Here is a 20,346-nt window from a genome sequence, read left to right on the forward strand (position 1 = left end):
CTGTATCCAGCACTTGTTCTGGGATTGCAGGGAGATCCTTGGGCAGGGGACAGCGTTCTCAACCTCCCCACAATACATCCTGATGCTGGCCACCCCCGGGGTCCGTGAAGGGGTGTTCTTTGAGCTGCAAGGGGGTTGTAATAAGAGCTTTCTGAAGAGCAGAGGAACTGGGAAAAAGATAAAACTCTTCCTCCCCACTGACTCAGGAATGTCCAGCACTGGGACAGAGGGACAATGAAAGGGAGCAGTTTCAATCAAATAGTGTTTGTTTTCCACCCATAAAAAGTGATATAATCAGAGGCTGCAGGAGGAGGGGATGGGGACTGAGTGTTTCAGGGGTACAGTTTCTGTTTAGGAAGATGAGAAAGTTCTGGAGACGGATGCTGGGGATGATTGCACAACATTGTGATTGTGCTTAAGGCCCCTGACCTGGACATTTCAAAATGGTTAGAACTCTATACTTCAAACGACTAAGATGGTTTAAAAAACAGTTGAAATGGTAAAGTTTATGTTAGATATATTTTACCACAATTAAAAAAAAAGTAATATATGCGCCCTGCTCCCCAGTCTACCCTCAGAGCCTAGCACATAGCAGGCATATGAGAAAAAGTAATTGTTCAATGTAAGTATATGAGTGAAAAATTCAAACTTGGTCTGGGTCTCCTTGACCTGAGGCTCCTAACCTTTGGGAAAAGCGTGGGGACAAGAAGCAGGCCATGGGGAGAGCTGTTCACTGGCCCGCAGGCTTCCCAGCCCCCGACAGACACAATTCATGGAGACACAAACTCACCCGGGCCTTCTCCTGCCAGAGAGAGACGCTCTCCTGCTGGTCTAGCAGCCGGGCAATGACCACGAGGCTGAGCTGGCTTCGAAGCTGCCTGTGAGAGACGAGGGGAGAGAGGCTGAGGGCGTGACATTCAGAGGAGGGGTGTGGGCATCTACATGGGGTAGGACAAAGGAGAGCCACTCTCTGTCTGACGTACTTGGGCTTTTTTCCTCTGCTTTACAGCATTTATTTTTGAAATTACTTTTATTTATTGATTTTTAAAGACAGAGGGGGAGAGAGAGAGAGAGAGAGAGAGACATTGACTTGTTCTACATATTTATGCATTCATTGGTTTCTTCTTTTATGTGCCCTGGCCAGAGATCGAACCCAGAACGCTTGCGTATTGGGACGACACTCTAACCAACTGAGCTACCTGGCCAAGGCTGCAATTATTTGTTTTAGAAGTCATCAAGCGTGCATAATGGGGAAATTAAAAAATAAGCAAAAAGAAAAATTAAAGTAATTGTAATTTCAGAAGCTAGCTTTGTAATGTTACTCCTTCTCAGTCTGTTTTTCTCTCTCTACCCTTATACTTACCTGAGGGTACACAGAGATAGGAAATGATCAATCCCTTTGCTCAGACCTTTGCATTTTCCTTCCTTTGCAGTTAGAACCTTTCAACCCACGCAGGGTAGTGGAAAGTGGGTCACCTGGAGCAGCGGAGGCCTAACTTTGTTGTTGTTTTTCATTCAGCCAGTTACTTCCTTTTGGAGAACCACCGCCGCCGCCCCCGCCCCTCCCCGCCCCATCTGCCTGGGCTCTCCAGATGGGCACGTGAGCCAGGCCTGGCCCAGCACAGGCCCTGTGAGTGAACAGCTGAGCGGTGGCCTGGGGAGTATTCGCTGGAACTATCAGCAGGGCCACTACCTTGGCGGGAGGTGGGTCCTACAGCTGCTGGTGGCCATCCTGCCTCCTTGTGGAAGAGCCTGAAGGATGAAGCGGACTGGATGGAGAGAGAACCCCCGACAGCACCCAGGGCCTGCCGTGCCAGAAGCCTCCAGGCCTGGACCATTTAATCGGTAGGTCAGTTGGTTGGTTGTATGAAACAATAAAGTCCTTTTTGTTTGAGTCAGTTTGAGCTGGGCTTCTGATTCTAGCACCAGTCTTGATTCATTCATGACAGGGCTGGTGTCTCCTCTCCTCAGGTGTGAAGACCTCTGATGTGAATTTAAGATGCTAATGTGTGGGGCTCTGATTTTCAGAGTCCTTAAGGGCTGGAGTAAGTAAAAAGAGAAATGAGGAGGGAAGTCGTGACCAGAGGCTGGAGAAAGATGACGGGAAGAGGGGTTCAGGGCCCCTTCTTGCCCACACTACCCCTGCCACAGCCTCCGCCATGCGGTTACATCTCCGTGCGCCATCATACACTTGTTGCTCCCCTACGGGCCGCAGACGTCAGCACCTAGCATGCCCTTTGGTGTGGCTGCAGTCCCTAATTCCTATGGAAAGCCACCACCAGGGGAAGCAAAGGAGAGGTCCTGAAGCTGGAGGAAACTACTGGGCTGGAACTGGCTCCTTAGAAGACCACCCTCAGGTGACAACACTGCGGCGGGATCCCACAGCGCGCAGACGGACTGACACCACAGGCACTGAGGGAGGGAGGGGATATGGGGACAGCAAGCTGCGGGCAGCACTCAGAAATGATGTTTCCCTAGAGAAGTGCTTCAGGGAGCAGGACCGAGCCATCCCTCAGCTGGTGCTGAAAGCTCCCCTGCCCCCTCCACCCCTGGGCCTGAGCTGCCCAGGCCCCCCATGCTGCTGGGGACTGCGGCAGGGGTGGGGGGCAGGGGAGGGGCCCTGGGCAGGCTGGCATCTGAACCAGCTGCTTCATTTATTTTCTTCAATAGCACTTAGTCAAGAAAGTCAAAGGAATCAACAAAGCAAGAGGCTCTTGATTAAACAAAGAAAAAAGGCAGCAGCAGGCAGTACCACTACACACCAGGATGAACAGAAAAAGGAGGGGAAGGCCCAGCCCTGGGAGGGGCTCATGTACAGCTGGTGGGAAAGTACATTGGTGCCTCCACTCAGTAAACTGTTTGGAAGATGTACTAAAGCTGTCCACATGCCTACCTCCTGACCCAGCAGTCCTCCTTCTAGGTACTTACCACAGAAACAAGACAGGCAGAAAGAAGCACAGTACCACTGAAATGGATAAACAGATCCACACGACTCAACCCTGCGCAGAATGACCATAAACGACCTACAAGCACATCCAACAGCAGGGACGACCTTCTCGGTGTTGTGTGAAAGAGGTCAGATACAAAAGAGTGCATGTGTATGATTTCACCTACATAAAGAACAAGAACAGGCAAGTACCAGCTGATGGAGGTGGGGATACTGGTGACACATGGGGGGAGCAGGCTCTGCTCACGTCTCATTTCTTGACCTGGGCGCTGGTTCCATTCCACATGTGTTTGACTTGTGGAAATCCACTGAGCCATACACTTAGGTCTATGTTCTGTTCTGTTCGTGCGTGACAGTTCAGTAAAATTATTACTTAAAGAAGGAATTCAATTGGGAAAGGAGACAGGATTGTCAGATTTGGCCAATAAAAATATAGGATGCTCAGCTGAATTTGAATTTCTTACAGATTAACAGAGAAGAATTTTTTAGCATAAATTTCTACCATGCCATATTTGCATTTTATCTGGCAACCCTGGGAGGGTCTGGCCATCCCATCTATCCTTGACCTGGAAGACTTGACCTTAGCCAGCGTGGGGACTTCTCTTACCCTGTCTCCTGTTAGCCTTGACCCTTTGTTGCAGAATGCCTCGGCATTCCCACCCCACCTTACGAATCCTGAGGAGAGGCAGCCCCATCTGGACTGTACCATGGACAGAAAACAGGAGGTCCTCATCCTGGGGTGCCCCACCAGCTCTACCTTCCAGTTTTTCCTTGGGCTCTGGTCCCATCACATACCCTGCATGGATTCCCCCTCACAGTCAGTCAGGACCTGCTCTCCAGCTGTTCCCGGGAGCCCCAGCAGCAGCTGGGCCGGGAACACAGTGGGAGGTAAATGGCCCTTCTGAGCTGCTGCTCTGAGCAAACTTGCAGCCAGCATCAGAAGTACTGCATCTGGGTGTCAGTAATCCAAGCCAGGACTGGGAAGAGCTCCTTTATCACAGTGGGCAGGCAGGGAGGGGCCAACCTGGGGGTAGGGGTGCTGATGGGCGAAGGAGCAGAGCCAGGGTGGCTCCAGAAGGGAAGAGGAAGGCTGGTGGGCCAGGACAGGGCTGATGTCCAGAAATGAAGAAAAGCACCAGAAGCACCGAGGGTGTGAGTGGATAAAAAGAAACCCACATCTGAGGGTAACACTCCCCCTTGCTGTCTGCCTGCCCACCGCCTTTGATCCTAATGGCTCTCCCTGCCTTTTAAACACAGTCCCCTGCACTCTCAGTTCCCACAGGGAGAGGGGACAGGACCACTTTTTAATTTTAGACTGAAAACTCACTCTACAGAGGTGAAAAAGAAAAGATGCACCCCAAACACCACCCAGACTGAGCTGGGGACAGGCAGAAGGCCAGGTCCCGCTGAAGTTGGCCTGGGCTCCTCCTTCCGGAAAGCTGCCCGACCCCACCCAGCAAAGCCTCCCCGGAACTCAAACCAGGCAGACAAAGGAGGATGCAAAAGCCACTGGAGCCATCCCAGTCACTGTCATATAAGGCAAGGCTCCAGCCCTACCACTCACTCGCAGCAGGCCAGGCCTCTGCCTTCGCCCTGCCTCCGCCACTCCCACAGGCCTCCCTAAGACCAGGACACTGGATTAGCACTCAGAGGAGCCCGAAGTGCTGGGAAATTTGGAGATGATTTTTCTAAACAGCCAGCAAAGCCGGGAAGTGGAATGCAGGCACACGGCTTCCTGGTCTCTGGGCACCCCTTCGCCTCCTGCAAGGGGCAGCTTAGCTGGCACCCTGAGAGGCCGGCGGGACAGCTGCGCAGTCAAGGCTGCCCGCAGTCTTCACTCCTTCGGAGGGGAACCGGGCCTGCCAAGACTGAACTACCCTAAAAGGCCATCAGGCATCTGGCCAAAGGCATGAGCTGCCTTTTTTACTTCTCTAGGGCAGCTCAGGAAGAAGCAACAGTGGCCGGTTCCGCCTGTGGAAATGCAGCCCAACACCCTGCCTCGGGGCATCAGCCTCTCCGGGCAGTCCAGGCTTTACTCGTGGCCACTGCTGTCTCCCATACTGCCTGCCCTCAGTTCTTCCCTTGGAGTCTTCCGTCCTGCCTGTGAGCAGTGAGTGCTACCCGGGCAGAAAGGACTGAGGCCTGGGTTAAGAGACGAGGCCTACCTTCTCCGTGGTCTCCAGTCATCCACACACAGGATGGGGTACTCTTGTGTACGGGCATACATAGTGGGCCGGGAAGAAGGCGCAGGGTACAGACAGCCACAGGCCTGTTCATCAAACCACCATGTGGCAACAAACACGGAGGGTCTACCCTCTTCCACAAGGACAAAATGCACAAAGTGCTGACACTCCACCAGGACAGGAGGGGCAAGAGAGAACTCTGCATGGTCCCATTTTTGTACGTGTTCCAAATCACACGAAACACTCTGTGTGATGGAAGTCTGGGAAGGGTTTTCTTTGCAGAGGAAACACCTGGGAGAGGCCTGAGGGGGCTTTTGGGAAGCAGGTGACAATGACAGTCTCTCCTGGGATGTAGTGGTGGTTATACAGACGGTCCCCTTTGCAAAGTAAGCTGCATGTCTGCCCCTGATGGGTCCTTTCTTCTATGCATATTATAACTAAATAAAAAGGTTACTACTATTTAGAAATTAATGCAGTTCATATAGACAATCACAAGGCAAGTTCCTCTCTCCTCCCCACCCTCCCACTCTCTTTCTTTGTTTTTGGTATTATAACCTTAGACTTAGAAAACACCTTAAAAGTCACCTCCTCTAACATCTCTCTATTCACCCACATACTTGAGGGACGTTGCCCTGTTTCCTGGGCCACACTTTAGAGGTGCTCCAGCCACAGTTTTCTATCTGTTGCCATTCTGGGTTGGGTCCTCTGAGGGCCCTGGGGGTTGTCAAACATTCCAAGCCGGGGAGATGCTCAGAGCTGAGGCTGGTGTTCATTTTCAGAGGCCTCACGATGCTGTGCAGTTAACAGATTGAGCCCAAAATCTTTTTCACACATTTTGCTGTCAAATCCTATTTCCTACATCTTATTCTTAATTGTGCAGCTGGGTCTCTCTTTTCTACCCAGTCCGTCATTACGGTCTGTTGAGATCTTCTGGTATCTTCTATTTGCTGTCAGTTGTACTCAACATCATGCATGAATCTGACCATTGTTCCATGAATAGCCTCATCTGAGATGCTAGGTTTGCCATGGCCAAACTGCTGGTGAACACAGAACACTGGTGGCCACAGGGCCTGCCCCCAGGCAGACTCTGGTGGCCAGCAGTACCTTTTGATGATGAGCCAGCCTAGTTTTACATCATTCAGCACATGTTTCCTTAACATCGTCCACAATAGTCTTTTTGACCAGAAAGCAAAGTCACACTCCTCCTTCAAGATGCTCCAGCCCAAGGAGTCTGCAAAGGGCACCAGCATCCAGGGCCTGTGGCAGGAGGTTTCTGGGAAGAGGAGATGCCTTGTTCTGCGTCTAGGGTGAGGAAACGTTTACCAGACAAAGAGGAGGAGGAGAGGGGAAGAAGAGGCTTCCCTAAGAAGAGGGAACGGATGTCAAAAAGCTCAGAGACAAATGCTCATGGTTTTGGTGGCTGCAAAGATTTAGGGTACGGCTGGAGCATGGGAGCCTGTCAGGGATGGGAGCGGGGAGAGGGGAGAAGGTAGAATTGGGAAAGAGGCCCGGAGGCCCTTGTGTGTGAGACTGGGCTGTTTAACTTCATCTCGAGGACAGAAGCCTGAAGGATTTTAAGCACAGGAATGACACGGACAGATGCCATTTGATGGAAGGTCACACTGCTGGACAGTGTGTGTAGCGGGGACTGGTTAGACAGGAGAGCCTGGAAGGAGAGCGCTCTGGTTCCCCAGCAGAAATCCAGGGCATAGCAGTAAGCGCTGGAGCCGTGGCAGCCACAACAGGATGACAAGGAGAGGTGAGTGTCGTGGGGTGTGGGGGAACCTGATGGGACAGAAGGTGCCCACACTCTCCAGGGTTCAGGTAGTGGGCAGGTGCTAATGCCACCATGGGGCCATGGACGATGGGGGAGGTGACCCTCCTTGGAAGGTGGTGACTTCTGCTTCGCACAGGCTCCACTGGAAATACCTGCCCACACAGATGTGGTGCTAAGCAGAAAAGTCTGGCCATAGGTATTGTCCTGAGGGCGTCCAGCATGCAGCGGGAGTTGAAGCTATGATGTGGATGAGATGGGGGGCTCGCGGCGAGTTCTCCAGGAAGTGGGCTCTAAAATGGAGGGGATCTTGTAGGGAATTTACGGGGTGAGAGGAGGAGACAAGTGCTCTGAGGATGACCCCTGTGGGGAGTGATGGCAGCCTGCCCGGGCCAAGGGGAGAGTCAGGCTGTGGTGCAGTCACAGTGAAGCTGGCCCTGCAAGGAACTCTGGGGCGGCAAGGCCCTTCAGAGACATCCCGAAGTGAGGCCATCGTACCCCCATCACTGGGCTCTCCCAAGGAAAGGGCCCAACCTTGGGGAAAGTGACGGTCCTCCACAGGAAGCTCCGGGGGTGGGCTGGCAAGGCAGCAATGCCCCAGCAGCTGGATCGGGGTGCCTGAGTTCCCCAATGGACAGGGCGCCACATGGGCCAGTGCGGGCAGAAACCTGAGTGCCTACCCAGGAGACACCTCGAGACTGTGTCCCATGACAGAGAAGAGGGCCTGGGACAGAATCCTGAGGCTCAGCAAAGCTCAGGGGGCAGTGGATGAAGGGCAATGAGTGACATGGCGATGGAGGACCGGCATAGATGGGAGGGAGATCAGGAGAGCGGGACTGTGAAGTCAGGGAAGAGAAGGCTACACTTGTTGATGAGACACAGCCATTAGGTCACTGGTGACAGAGCAGCTGAGATGAGTGGCTGGTGCCAGATGAGGGGTATCTTCTCCACTTCTAGCTCCTTAAGTCACTCCCACCACCTTCTTGTACATACTCACTCATAAAAGTGAGCTGGGTCCTTGTCAGCCACGGCCCCTCTGACTCCTTGCCTCATAGTGACCAGCTTTTCTTCTGCTGTCTATCTCTCAGCTCCAGCCATGGCCCCTTGACTCCTAGACATGAACTTCATCTTTTCTTCCTGTTCCTCCCAATTTTGAATGCTTCTTAAATATTGATGGTTTTTAAGACCTCAGCTGCCTCCTTCTAGAACATTCTCAATGTCTGTCTTCCTGAATAAGAACTTCTTACACCACTGAGCTCTGAAGACTCCAGCATGTATCCAGGGTTCCGAGAGGAGCTAGAGGAAATGGGGGAAGGGAAGTATGGAGATGCAGCAAGAGGCGGAGGGAATGGTGGTTGCAGACGGAACTATTCTAAGGTAGGAGACTCACGAGTGCAATGATTTGCAGAGGAGAAAGAGCTCATGGTGAATAAAAAGCTAAAGGTATAAGAATAAGAAGGGATGACTGCAGAAGAAAGGTTCTCAAAGAGCCAGGACTGCTGGGATCCTGAGTATGGGGGAAGGAATCATGAGGAACGTTCCAGCAACATGGGGCCTGGGGGAAACAAGGTGGCCTTGGAGAAAGCTATGGCACTGCCCTTGTACCCAATGCACAAAGATTTGACGACTTTGAGGCTGCTCTCATGCAGGGCCACCTGCCTTCTACTTTATGAGCCAGCTCCCCTTATTGGTCAGATCTGGCTGCTTCAGACAGAAAAGGGCTATGTTAAGAGGATGATGGGATTCATGGAATTCTCTGGAACTCATGGGAAAGTGAAGAACTGGGCTTGAAAAACAGTCAGGAGCCAAGGGACATGGGGCAGTAGTGAGCAGCAAGGTCCCTGCCTAGAAGAGTTGGGAGGGCTGTTGCCCGGGCTGCTCCCCCAGGAGCATCTGACTGGTGTGCCAGCTCTAGCTCCCAGGACGTGACAAAGGAATGCCTGGCCCGTGCTTCTAGAGGGATGCACAGTGAGGAATTTCCCCCAACACAGGGAGAATGCCCGATGTTCTGGGAACAAATCTTTCCTTTCCCTTAAAAAAAAAAAAAAAAAGCCAAACCCTGAATGTATCTCCATCACAGAAGCAGGGATGAGAAGAGAGCAAAATTCTGGCACTCACTTATTCATCAAATATTCAGTGAACATTCAGGATATTCTAGTCACTGTTCCAGGCACTGAGGACACCCCTGCAGGGTGCTTATATCCTGAGGGGGCAGGAGTAGATTATACATAAATAAATGCCGGCAACACATGATGTTTGATGATAAGTCACGAAGAAAAACAAAGAAAGTAAGGTTCTGGAAGCTCTGAGGAGGGAGCTAATTTGGAAAGGATCGGCGGGTGTTTCTTGGAGGAGGTGACATTTGGGCAGAGTCCTCAATGATGTGAGAGTGAGAGTCTCCTGCCAATGTGGGAGGAAGGGAGTGTGCTGGAAAGAGGGGACACCAAGACACAAGTCCCCAGATTGTCCCAGGGACAGTGAAGGGTACAGCTGTGGGCAGGGGCCACATCCCAAGGTGCCTTGCAGGCCATCTTAGAATGAACATCCCTTCAAGTGTGATGCTAAGCCTTGGGGGGTTCTTGGGCAGGGAAAAGGCTCAATTCTTTTGTGGTAGTTTTTTACTGTTAAATGTTCTAGGTGATAGCTATTATGTTTTATAAAACAGGGCCTTAACCTTTAGAGATACCTACTGACATAAAATGGTCCGATGTCTGGGATCTGTTTCCCACTGATCTGGGGCAGGAAAGGTAGGGTGAGCAGGTAAGGCTGAAAGGGCTCACCAGACCTGACCATAGTGAATTTCTGTTGAGATAGAACATGGGTGCATGGAACCCATTACGCTACTCTTTCTACTTCTGTATATGTTCAAAATATTCTGTAGCAAAACTTCAAAAAAAAATCATTAAGTAAATGTGACTTAGGCTAAATGGTGACAACAGGCTGTGGGTATAAGAGCAGAGGTGGGGAAGCCAACAGGGTATTCGGAAAAGAGAGATGTGCCCAAAGACAATGGAGGTGACTAATATTAATCTCAAACCCCAAAGACTACTCCCCGCTCCCGGGAAAGCAGTCTTTGTTTTCCAAATAAAACCGGATCACACTTTACATATGGATCCATAACCTTTTTTCATTTAGCGTTATTTTGATAACTTTCCCTTTTTCCCATGACATCATTTTTAAATGCTCTAAAATATTCTGGAGTATGAGCACAATTTAATTTATGGTGGGACACTGAAGTTGTTTCCAATTTTTCACTCTTACGAACATCACTGCACTATACACCCTTGTCAATACATCATTGCTAGTCTCCCAGGTTGAACTCTTTGTCAAAGGGTTTGCACATATTAAAGTCATTTGCTTGATTTGGCCAGGTTGCCCTCCGGGGTGATGGTGGGGAGCACACGCCACGAACAAGGGAGGAGTGGGCCTGTTTCTGCACAACGTGCTGACACTGGGCAAGAGCCCTGTCATTGTCAGGGCCAGTTTTGTGATGTTTTAGGCAGCCTTGGTCTACTCCTCTGTCTGACCGGGCGAATGGCGGCCCTCTGCCCTCTACTCTGGGGGCCCCCATGAAGCAGAACGCAAGAGATATTTAATAAACATTCAAGGTGGTGATGTAGGGAGCCTGGGAAAGCCCATCAGCTTTTAGGGGAGCAAAAGCAGCCTTCAATTCATATTCTTCCCAACAGGGCTCCTGGGAGTGGGTGCAGAGGTCTGCCGGAAACCTGTGCTGGGCCTGGACAGAGGCTGGACAGTGGAGCTACCCTGGAGGGGCCATGGTGTCCAGACAGACTTTCCTCCAAGAACCTCCCCTTCAGGTAGTTTTCTCTAGTATTTACTTTCATTTTCTAGGGTTAAGCCCAGCTTTGCCTTCAATCTATGGCACATCCCTTGAAGTCTTGATCAACAAGGCGGATCGGGGGAGGCCTGTGTCATATCAACATTGGTGGGAGTTCTTGCTCTGTGTTTAGCCAGTTGGTAGACTAAGATTGTGACAGTCCATTGTCACATTGTCACAACATGCCTTCCTTCCTGGGGTCGGTCTGGGAACTGGGTCCCCTGGGGTGGCCACCAGTGAGGGCAGAAAAAGACCACCAGCAAGCTCCTCCAAAATCGCTACCATAGGGAGCAGGGTTGCGGGGGACAGCTAAAAGCCACAGTGAGTACAGTGAGCCTGTAGAAAGAATGAGAAGCCTCTTCTGATCCAGTCTGGAATGATTGCCAAAACATACCTTGACATGAGAAGAAAGGTAGGGAGCACTTGGACACATTTTCAGCACATACTCCTTGGTGCCTTTTGAACTCTGTTCCATTTACAAACTTTATATATTTAGAGAAAGAAATACAATAAAATATCTAAGTGAATGAATAAATAACACCCATCCAGATGGTGAACCTCTTTCCTGGCGAAGCTCTTGGCAGGAGCTGTCACCTGATTGACATGTCTGTCTGAAAGTGAGGTAAAGCTGTTCATTTTACCCATTCCTGGCATTTAAGGGGCACTAACCAAGGGCCCAGAGCTACAAAGAGACCCCGTAATGGACACTGATTCCTGGAATCAAATCTTCATGATGTTAACAGATGAATGACATCGTAAGTTTAGGTTATGATGAAGGTAAGACATAAAAATTGGTGTTGGGTCCACTGGTTCTTTGGGTGTGGAAAAATAAAAATTAATCCCTGTCTCACACCTACAAAAAACAGAGTCCAGGTGGGATCAAGAGCCAATAGAAACGGAATTATATCAGTACTGAAAGATACACAACACAATATTTTTATGGGTCTTAGGGTGGTTCAGAAGGCCTTCCTATTCAAGATAGAAAGATTCTATCACAATCAGCTGTCTGTGCTATCCAACCAACTTTTCTATAAATCTAAATCTAGTAAAAAAAAAAAATGTTTCTTAAAAAAAGTTAAAAAAAAACCCCAAACCCTGATCAGGGTGGTTCAGTTGGTTGAGCATCGTCCTGCAAAGCAAAAGTTTGCTGGGTTGATTTCCAGTCAGGGCACATGCCTGGCCTGGTACCCAGCTGGGGCGTGTGCAAGAGGCAACCAATCGATGTTTCTCTCACACATTGATGTTTCTCTCCCTTTATTTCTCTCTCCCCTCCCCTCTCTAAAAATAAGTAAATAAAATCTTTAAAAGAAAGTAAAATAATTTAGTTCACTGGAAGATAATCATACACAAAGATTTAAAAAGGACAATTTACAGCCTTCGGAGAAAGTACAGTGTGTCTGAAACATATATAATAAGCAATACATTAATCAATATAATAAGATAAATGACAAGAGAGAAAAATGGGCAAGAAATAGCAATGGTAATTTACAATATGAGAAACCAAAAGTCCAATAAACATATGAGAAGATTCTCAATTTCACTGCAATCAGGGAAATAAAAATTAGAATCGCAGAATGCCATCTTTTACTTACCAGATTCACTAAAACCCCTGAAAACAAAACTGAGGACACACAGTATTAAGGACAATGTGGAGGAACAGGTGTTTTCATGTGTATTTGGCGGTATTAATAATTGGCACAGCTATTTTTGGAGGCCAAATTTAAACATGCATACTTTAGGACTGCAATTTTGCCTCAAGAAACTTATCCTGTGGAGATGTCTGCATAAACGTGTAAAGCTGGTACACATCGATACTCCCTGGACGAATGCCCAGAGTGAGGGGTCTGACTGCACGTGCACTAGGAACACTGCAGCTGTGGAGAAGAATGCAGTTCATCGTGTGCATGCCTGTGCCTGTACACATGTATATGTGTGCAGCTCAGTTCTTTCAAATATAGAACAAACACTTCCCTTACAGGACTGTAGAGAGGCCTCCTCTACTTCAACCAGATTCATAGGAAAGAGACTGAGCCCCCATCTCAGGACTGGACTTGGTCTCAGGAGGATCAAACCTGGCTGGGCCCTGGGGACAGGAGGCTGAATAAAACTCCACGCTGCTCCCAGCAGCCACCCTGGGGAATGAGCTACAGGGAGCCAGCCCCAGGGGAGGCACCTGTGAAGGCTGGGGGTCTTCCTGAAGTGGGCTCCAGGACAGGCCTGGTTGCAAGGGTGGGAAGGGGTGTCACTTTAGGTGGGAGGAGCTGCAAATGGACCAGTCAGGAGAGGAGAGGAGAGGAGAGGAGAGGAGAGGAGAGGAGCTGGAGAGTGGTTGGCTCAGGAAAGGGCAATAAACCCCCTGAGTCTGTGGCCTACAGTAGGAGAGGAAAGGAGGAGAGAAGAGACAGAAGCCAGGTCTAGCAGGTGGATCTTATCTCTCCATGGGCTGAATTTGTTCACCTTAGTCAACAGTGTGCCAGGCACTGTTCTAGATGGGGGCGATGTGCCAGTGACCCAGATAAGGGACCTGCTCTCCTGGAAGTACGTAACATGGAGAAGAGGCAAACATAAACAGGGAAACAAACAGTAAGATCGTTTTGGGCAGAGATTAGCGCTGTAGAAAATCAAACAGAATGATAAACTGAGAGTGTGGAAGGCAGTGGGAGGAGGGAGTGATCAAGGGACACAATGCATCAGAGGTCTGAATGACAAGAAGGAACCCCCCACCAAAGACTGGGGAGGGAGCAGCAAAAAAAGAGGGCGGGACCCCCACAGTCACAAGCTAATTGTGCAAGACAATTGTTTTGCTAATAAAACTGTAGTAAGAAAATTAGGCTTTTTTCATTTGTAATGAACTCATTAGTGAGTTGTATTTTTAGTTCTTTCCCAGGGTGTTACAGATTGTTGAGAGTGGAAGGTCTGTTGGGACTGATGGGGATGGTTCTGGATCCCCACATCCCACCTGTCACGGGGGGATGAGTATTAGAGGGAAGAGGCAGAGGTGCAGGAGCACCCACCTGCTCCGGGAGGTCACATCCAGGAAGAACTGCACAAGCGCCAGCAGGTTGTGGTGGTGATCCGACACCAAGCTCAGGGCACAGCACAGCTGCCGGAGCTGCGGGGACACCAGCACGACAGTGGGCAGGGAGGGATCACCTTCCACCTTGAGCTCTCCACCAGCCCACTTTGGGAGGGGAAGAGTGCCAGTCATGGAGGCCAGGGCAGGAGGGATGTTCCTTAGCATTCCAGTGACCTCAGGACCTGGGAGCAGCGCCGTCCGCAGGGCATGCTAAGGGTAATGCAGGCCGCATGGAGGAGGCTGGGCTGGGGCTGGGCCCAGGGGCTCAGTGTACCTTCCCTGGCCATTCCTGGATGTTCTCGAGGAGCAGGAGCAGGAGCTGCTGGAGGTCTGTCTTGGGCAGCAGGCGCAGCCCCACATCCAGGCCAGCTCTGCACAGCAGCTCAATGAGGTCCAAGAGGTTCCCATCAGTCATGGCCCCTGGCTGTGCTAGGGCACACAGTGTAAGAAACTGGAGAGCAGAGAGAGCACCAGGGCAGTGCGGCCTTCCTGGGAGACAGGGCAGGCAGGAGGGGTTGGCGCTGCGAGCCCCTTGGCCATGTTGGGTCAAGCTGAGATAAACAAGGAGCGAGGCCAGGGGCCAGGCCCAGTGGGGTCCTCAGGTGGCAGGTGATGGAATGGGGAGTGTGAGCATGCCAGGACATCGGTGCTGGCAGCCCATCTGGTGCCTGCAGTGATGCTTGATGGGAATCACCCGCGCCGAACTAACCTGTTGAATAGGTCTGGCCTGGGAGTGGAGACGGCCATTTGTCTCACCTTATAGATATAGCTCAGGCTGATGTCCAAGGCGGTCTCTTGGGGGGTGTCCTGCTGCTCGCCCTGGCTCAGGCTAGCCTCCGCTTTAGGCACTCTAAGGCAAGACAGAAACAGAGGGAAGGAAACGGGAGGAGTGGGCATCAGGAGAGAACTGAGGCAGAGAGGGGGCCGCACTTGCTCAAGAACACGGGGCTCAAAGGACGGTCTGCTCAGCTTGGACCCCGTGTGTGCTGGTTTGCACTGCTGCATAACAAATTACCGCCAACTGTAGAGGCTTAAAAACAACATGTATTATCTCACAAAGTCTCTGAGGGTCGGGAATCCAGGAACAACTCAGCTCAGTGGTTCTGGGCCAGGGTCTCTCAGGAAGTTGTCTCCAAGATGTTGGGGGGGGGGGCAGCGCTGCTGCTGTCTCAGGCTTGGCAGGGGGAGTCCCTCCCAAGCTCACGCCCACGGTCAATGGCCTCAGCTCCTGACCTCTCCATAGGGCTCCTCCACATGGCAGCCTGCTTCCCCTAAAGCAAGTGAGAATGCCTGGGACAGAAGCCGTAGCCTTTCACACCTAGCCTTGGACGTGACATCCCACGTCTGATGTTCACTCTTGGCTGTGCAGGCCAGCTTGACAGCTCCCATTTTGGTCAGGCGTCTAGCTGTTGTTTTCTGGGACTTTGGGGGTTACTCCATTGCCCTCAAAGAGTCTTCCTCAAAAGAGTTTGTCCATCCAGGTGTGGTGACTTCATGCTCTGAAAAGTACATTATGCGGTAGCTTCCAAAATCCGTATGGTAGGGGAAAATCAGAGCAAAAACAATCCTTGAAAACCCTCCAAAGGTGTCACACTAACACACCATCTGCTAGTAAGTCCAGAAGGTAGAGAGTTTCCTGAGTGAGGGAGCAGACCTGGTTGAGCCAAGACGAAGTTAGAGGCCAGGGTCATATTTAAAAAAACAAAAAGAAAAATGGAAAACAACCTCTTTAAAGACTAGAGTCACACTCAGGGTGGCACAATGCTTCAGAGAGAGCAGGGCCACACTGCCCTTCACACAAGTTTCCCAGGCACGTGCTCACTGGATAAGTGATTCTCTGCAGCCAAGAGTATGTTGTCAATTTTAAGTAAGTGAAGTGAGTTTATGACAAGGCTCCCTTTGTGTTTCACCCACTTTTCCACTCTTATTAACTACCCTGGAGTCCAGCTAGCAACAGGCTATCAACACATGAAGATACTGACGATGACAACACTGCTGACAGTAAATGGCCACTGCCACTCCCGCACACTCCAGGGCAAGGCCTCTGCTCTTCTTGACTCGGCACTGCGCTGCTTCTTGGAGGGAAGGAAGGAGAGAGATCCCTGTTTTGGCTCTAGGGAAGTTGATGTCAACAAACCAAAGCTGAGGGTGGCAGGCTAGGATTGGGTTCTGCTGTTCTTCCAGATCTTAGCATTTATTAGGGCCAGGGTAGAAGGTGAGGCTTGCATTTGCATCTGGGCATGCGCAGGTGGTGTCAGTATGATGGAAGTTGCAGCTGTAGCAGCCTGTGAGCACGCACAGGGTAGGCAAGCATGGGGGGAATGCTTTCAGATTTCCCAAAGGGTGGGGCTTCATGCCTCGGCTGGGAGCAGTGGGCTTTCAGACGGCTTGCTGATGCCTGGGAGAGTTGAGGTGCAGCCTTTGGGAGCTGGTGACGTCTTCTCGCAGTTGCGGAGGGGAAGTTTGGCTGTGACAGAGCCCTCTCATCTTTGGAAGGGAATGCCAGCACCCCCTGGAGAGAGGTGACAGCCTCCTGGAGTGTGTGCCAGCCAGCCAGCATTTCCCTGTGCTGCCTTTCCTGGGGAACAACAGACAATATAGAGGGTTCATCCATTCCCTACCCTTCTCGAGGACCCACTTGACTGAATCATGGAGTCTATGACTGCTATTCTGGGGCGCAGCATCAGCTGATCCCCAGGCCTCCACCACTGCTCACAGTGGGGGCCATCGGGCACAGGAGTTTGCAACCTAACAACCCCATTCCCTTCCTGCACTCAGCAAGGTTAAGAGCGAGCTGATCAGACTCCATGAACAAAGCAGTTTCGTCTGTGATGCCCCTTGGTCCCTGTCCTCAGCTGGCGAGGTCAGGGCTCCCAGCCCTGTGGGCAGCATCCAGGAGCTGGAGTTTGGGTCACGACGACACTGCTCTGCACTCACTGAGTAATCTTAAGAGGGCGCATCACTCAGTTTCCATATTTGTTTTTCCCAAGGGTTGAAAAAAAAAATACTCGTTACTATCTATATGGTGCTCTGACATCCTCAGCAGGAGGAGGGTGAGGAAGCGTGTGGGCACTGCCACCACCACGACCAAGCGACCAAGTGCTGCTCTGAAGGCCCTGCCGTCAGAGCCCCCGCCTGCAGGCTGCCAGCAGGGTGCTCTCTCCCTGTGCTCTGCGATGCCCAGCCAAGCCGGACCTGTCAGCTCTGCTCTACAGCAGCTGAGGAATCAATGCTAAGCTAATGGAGAGGGAGGGAAAGACAAACTTTACCTGGATAGAATTACACTGTCCCAAGGGCTCCAGTTACCAACAGCGTGCCCTTTCAATGGATTGTCATTTTTTCCCCTGTTTGGGCCCTGCATCAATTTAACCTTTCAGAGGACCAAGTGGAAGAAGGCTTCCAGCACTGGGCGACGGCAGCAGGCTCGCTGGTCTTTTGAGGCCAGTCCTGTGTAGCTGACCAGGCCTCTTCAGCTGGGCCTTGTAATCAGGAGCAGCCTTGGAGGACCAGCCATGGCTACCTGAGGCCCTCCCATCTCTTCCCAGGTGAGACTACGTAGCCATGTGGCACAGCCTCCTCTGAGGACGCTGGAGCTCTTGCTCAGTGTCCACACTCTGGCCCTCCTCCTCTGTTCCCTCCATCCCCGGTGGCCGCCTGACTTCACCATCCCAGCCTCATCCCTGGCAGAGGGCTACTCCTTTTGCAACAGGCGGATATATCAGACCATCCGCACATGTCTACTGCGGAAGGGCTGTGTCTTTCTGAAAGGAAATCTTGAAGCTCCCCATAAAATGGTGATGGGCTTTAAGGAAATCTGAGATTAAGAACAGATGGTGGAAGACCTGAATCTCTCATAGCAAACAGAAAGTCAGCCAAGTCATGGGGCCATGCGCAGAGACTGCTCAGCCCTTGTTTCCAGCCTTGGCCATTGTGAAGCACTGTGGGGGCCCTACAAGAGGTCCACCTGTTCTGCCAGGGGGACCACTAGATGGGGCATCCCTGGAAGTCGACAGAGAGGAGATGTGCCTGATGTGGACCTAGCTGGCATGAGACAAGCCTCCTGTGAGCCTGGTCAGGAACAAGTTGAGGAGGTTGGTGGGCAGAAGGCAGCCCGCCATGCACTTGCTCTTGTGGCCCATACACCCATGAGAGTCGTCACATCCTTGATGCAAGAGATGCTGGAAACTGGTTCCTGAACACCATAGAGGCGTCATCCTCCCACCTCTTGACTCTCAGAGCTTCCCCGATCACAGCAGCCAGCCAGCCAGGAAACAAACCTGAGCATCTTCGACACCCCCACCCCACTGAGGTCACAGGAGGGTGTCCAGCAGGAAAACATCCCCAGATCTAGTGGTTTGGCAGATGGTCCCACCCTGTCTTACAGTGTTGTGACAGGGGAATCACCCTGCAGTCATTGCCAGCTCCTTGGGGCCGGTTCTAAATCCTCTTGGGAAATGGCGTCAACAGCAAGCCCAAGGTATGGGGCCCGAGGAAAGGGACAGAGTTGTCTCCAAGCAGCTCTGGTGGCGCTCTGGGCCTGGGCCTGACCTGCGGCCAATGTGGCTCTGCCCGCCTCCTGCACGGGGCTAACTGCCCCTGGTAAAGCTGGAAGTCTACATGCTGGGGTTTGTGTTCCCAGGTATTTGAAATGACATGTTTAAAGGACCCCCATTGCAATGCCCACCTGCCTGCCTCTTGCAGCTTCCAAAAAAGGTGGATTTGTCCTGAAGCCAAAGTGGCAGGAAGCCACAGAGGAGGGAGGGGAGAGAGAAGTGGCTCTTTGTGGAGTACTTCGTGAACTGAGTGGTTTTAAGTCTCCAGAGCCACCTCCCAGTTTCCAAGTGGACACCAAGTGCTCATCAGAACAGTTAGAAGAGGCTCTTCTGAACCCCACAGCACCCCACCCCACTTCCGATATGCATTTGTTTTCTGAATATAATTCTTTCCTGACTCATCGTAGATGGTGGTGTGATTGCAGCTCTGTGTTCGGGGAGGGGAAAGTAGTTTATTACACCAGATTCGGAACTCCAAGAGGTGGGGAGGGCTGGAGCATGTGAGGCATTTATAGCACAGCGAGTGTGGTTTGGTTTGGCAGACAATTAATAAACACAGTCGTGGAGCAGGTTCTTTAGAAAGCTCAGCCCTTCCCCCCAGATGAACATCTACCTACCACAGCAAAGGAAGGGGGCTCGGGACCTTCTGGGATGAGGGACTGTCTGCAGGATGGGGGGATTCCCATGTAATAACCCGTTCAAGATTCTAAATGCTCTGTTGTATCTCAAACCAACTTCTGAAAGAATTCTCAAGAAAGAGTTTAGATGTGCTATAGCTTACAGAACAAGCTAACGATAGGTAAGGCGTTTACAACCCAGATCTAGTCACCATCCACCCAACAGCCATCATTGATGTATTGTTGTATGGCTTTGTTCCTAGAGGGCAGGATCCATGCTTATGAAAATTAGCATCACTGAACCCACTCAGCCCAGTGCACAAAGAGTACACCCACAAAATAGAATCGAGCATTGTGGAAATCACATGTACAACTATGGCCATGAGTTGATATTAGGTGTGAGCCAGACAAGAGGTCTGGAGATGGACTGAAAAGATTGGGACATATCTTGGAAGAGACAAGTCAGAGCAAGGGCTCTGAGTCAGGAAGGGACAGGAAGATGTCAACCAAAGCACTAAGATGCACCATGCCTGGTTTTTTCTGTACCCCTAGGTCTGGGAGCCTGGTAGTTCACATGCTTAAGATTCTTGGGTGCTCATGCGGAGTTGTTCTATAATTCCTTCAGACTCTGGGCTTCACCACGTGGGTTACAGCAAATTTAGTAACTTTTTTTACTTAAAAAAATGCTTAAGTATGTTCCCTCTATTCCCACTTTGCTGAGAGTTTTTTTTTCTTTTATCATAAATGGGGTGCTGGATTTTATCAAATGCTTTTTCTGCATTTATTGATATGATCATGTGGTTTTTATCCTTCTTTTTGTTTATGTGATGTATCACATTTATTGATTTTTGAATGTTGTACCAACCTTGCATTTCTGGAATAAATCCCACTTCATCATGGTGTATGATCTTTTTGATGTATTGCTGTATTAAGTTTGCTAATATTTTGTTGAGGATTTTACCATTTATGTACATCAGTGATATTGGCCTATACTGTTCTTTTTTTGTGGTGTCTTCATCTGGTTTTGGGATTAGGATAATGCTGGCCTTGTAAAGTAAGCTTGGGAGTCTTCTCTCCTTTCGAATTTTTTTAATAGTTTGAGGAGGAGAGGCGTTAGTTCTTCTCAGAAAGTTTGATAAAATTCACGTGTGAAGCCATCTGGTCCAGGGCTTTTGTTTATTGGGAATATTTTTATTATATTACTTCCATTTCACTAGGTATAATCTGTCTATTCAGATTCTCTGATTCTTCTTGATTTAGTTTTGGAAGATTGTATGTTTCTAGGAATTTATCTATTTCATCCAAGTTGTCCAATTTGTTGGCATACAGTTGTTCATAATATTTTTTTACAATCCTTT

General features: G+C 50.5%; 1 protein-coding gene across 1 annotated transcript in view; it reads right to left on the bottom strand.

Moving 5' to 3' along the window:
• The window catches only part of FAM178B (family with sequence similarity 178 member B), an 81,463-nt gene that overhangs the window by 25,423 nt on the left and 35,694 nt on the right, over positions 1 to 20,346 (bottom strand). Inside the window, 4 exon segments of the mRNA XM_054586102.1 lie at positions 791 to 878; positions 13,757 to 13,854; positions 14,093 to 14,269; positions 14,575 to 14,668. Coding sequence (XP_054442077.1) covers positions 791 to 878; positions 13,757 to 13,854; positions 14,093 to 14,269; positions 14,575 to 14,668 — 457 coding nt within the window.

This window comes from Pteronotus mesoamericanus, unplaced genomic scaffold, assembly GCF_021234165.1.
Source record: "Pteronotus mesoamericanus isolate MK-2021 breed Mesoamerican mustached bat unplaced genomic scaffold, CSHL_Meso_final contig_121, whole genome shotgun sequence".
Lineage (NCBI taxonomy): Eukaryota > Metazoa > Chordata > Mammalia > Chiroptera > Mormoopidae > Pteronotus > Pteronotus mesoamericanus.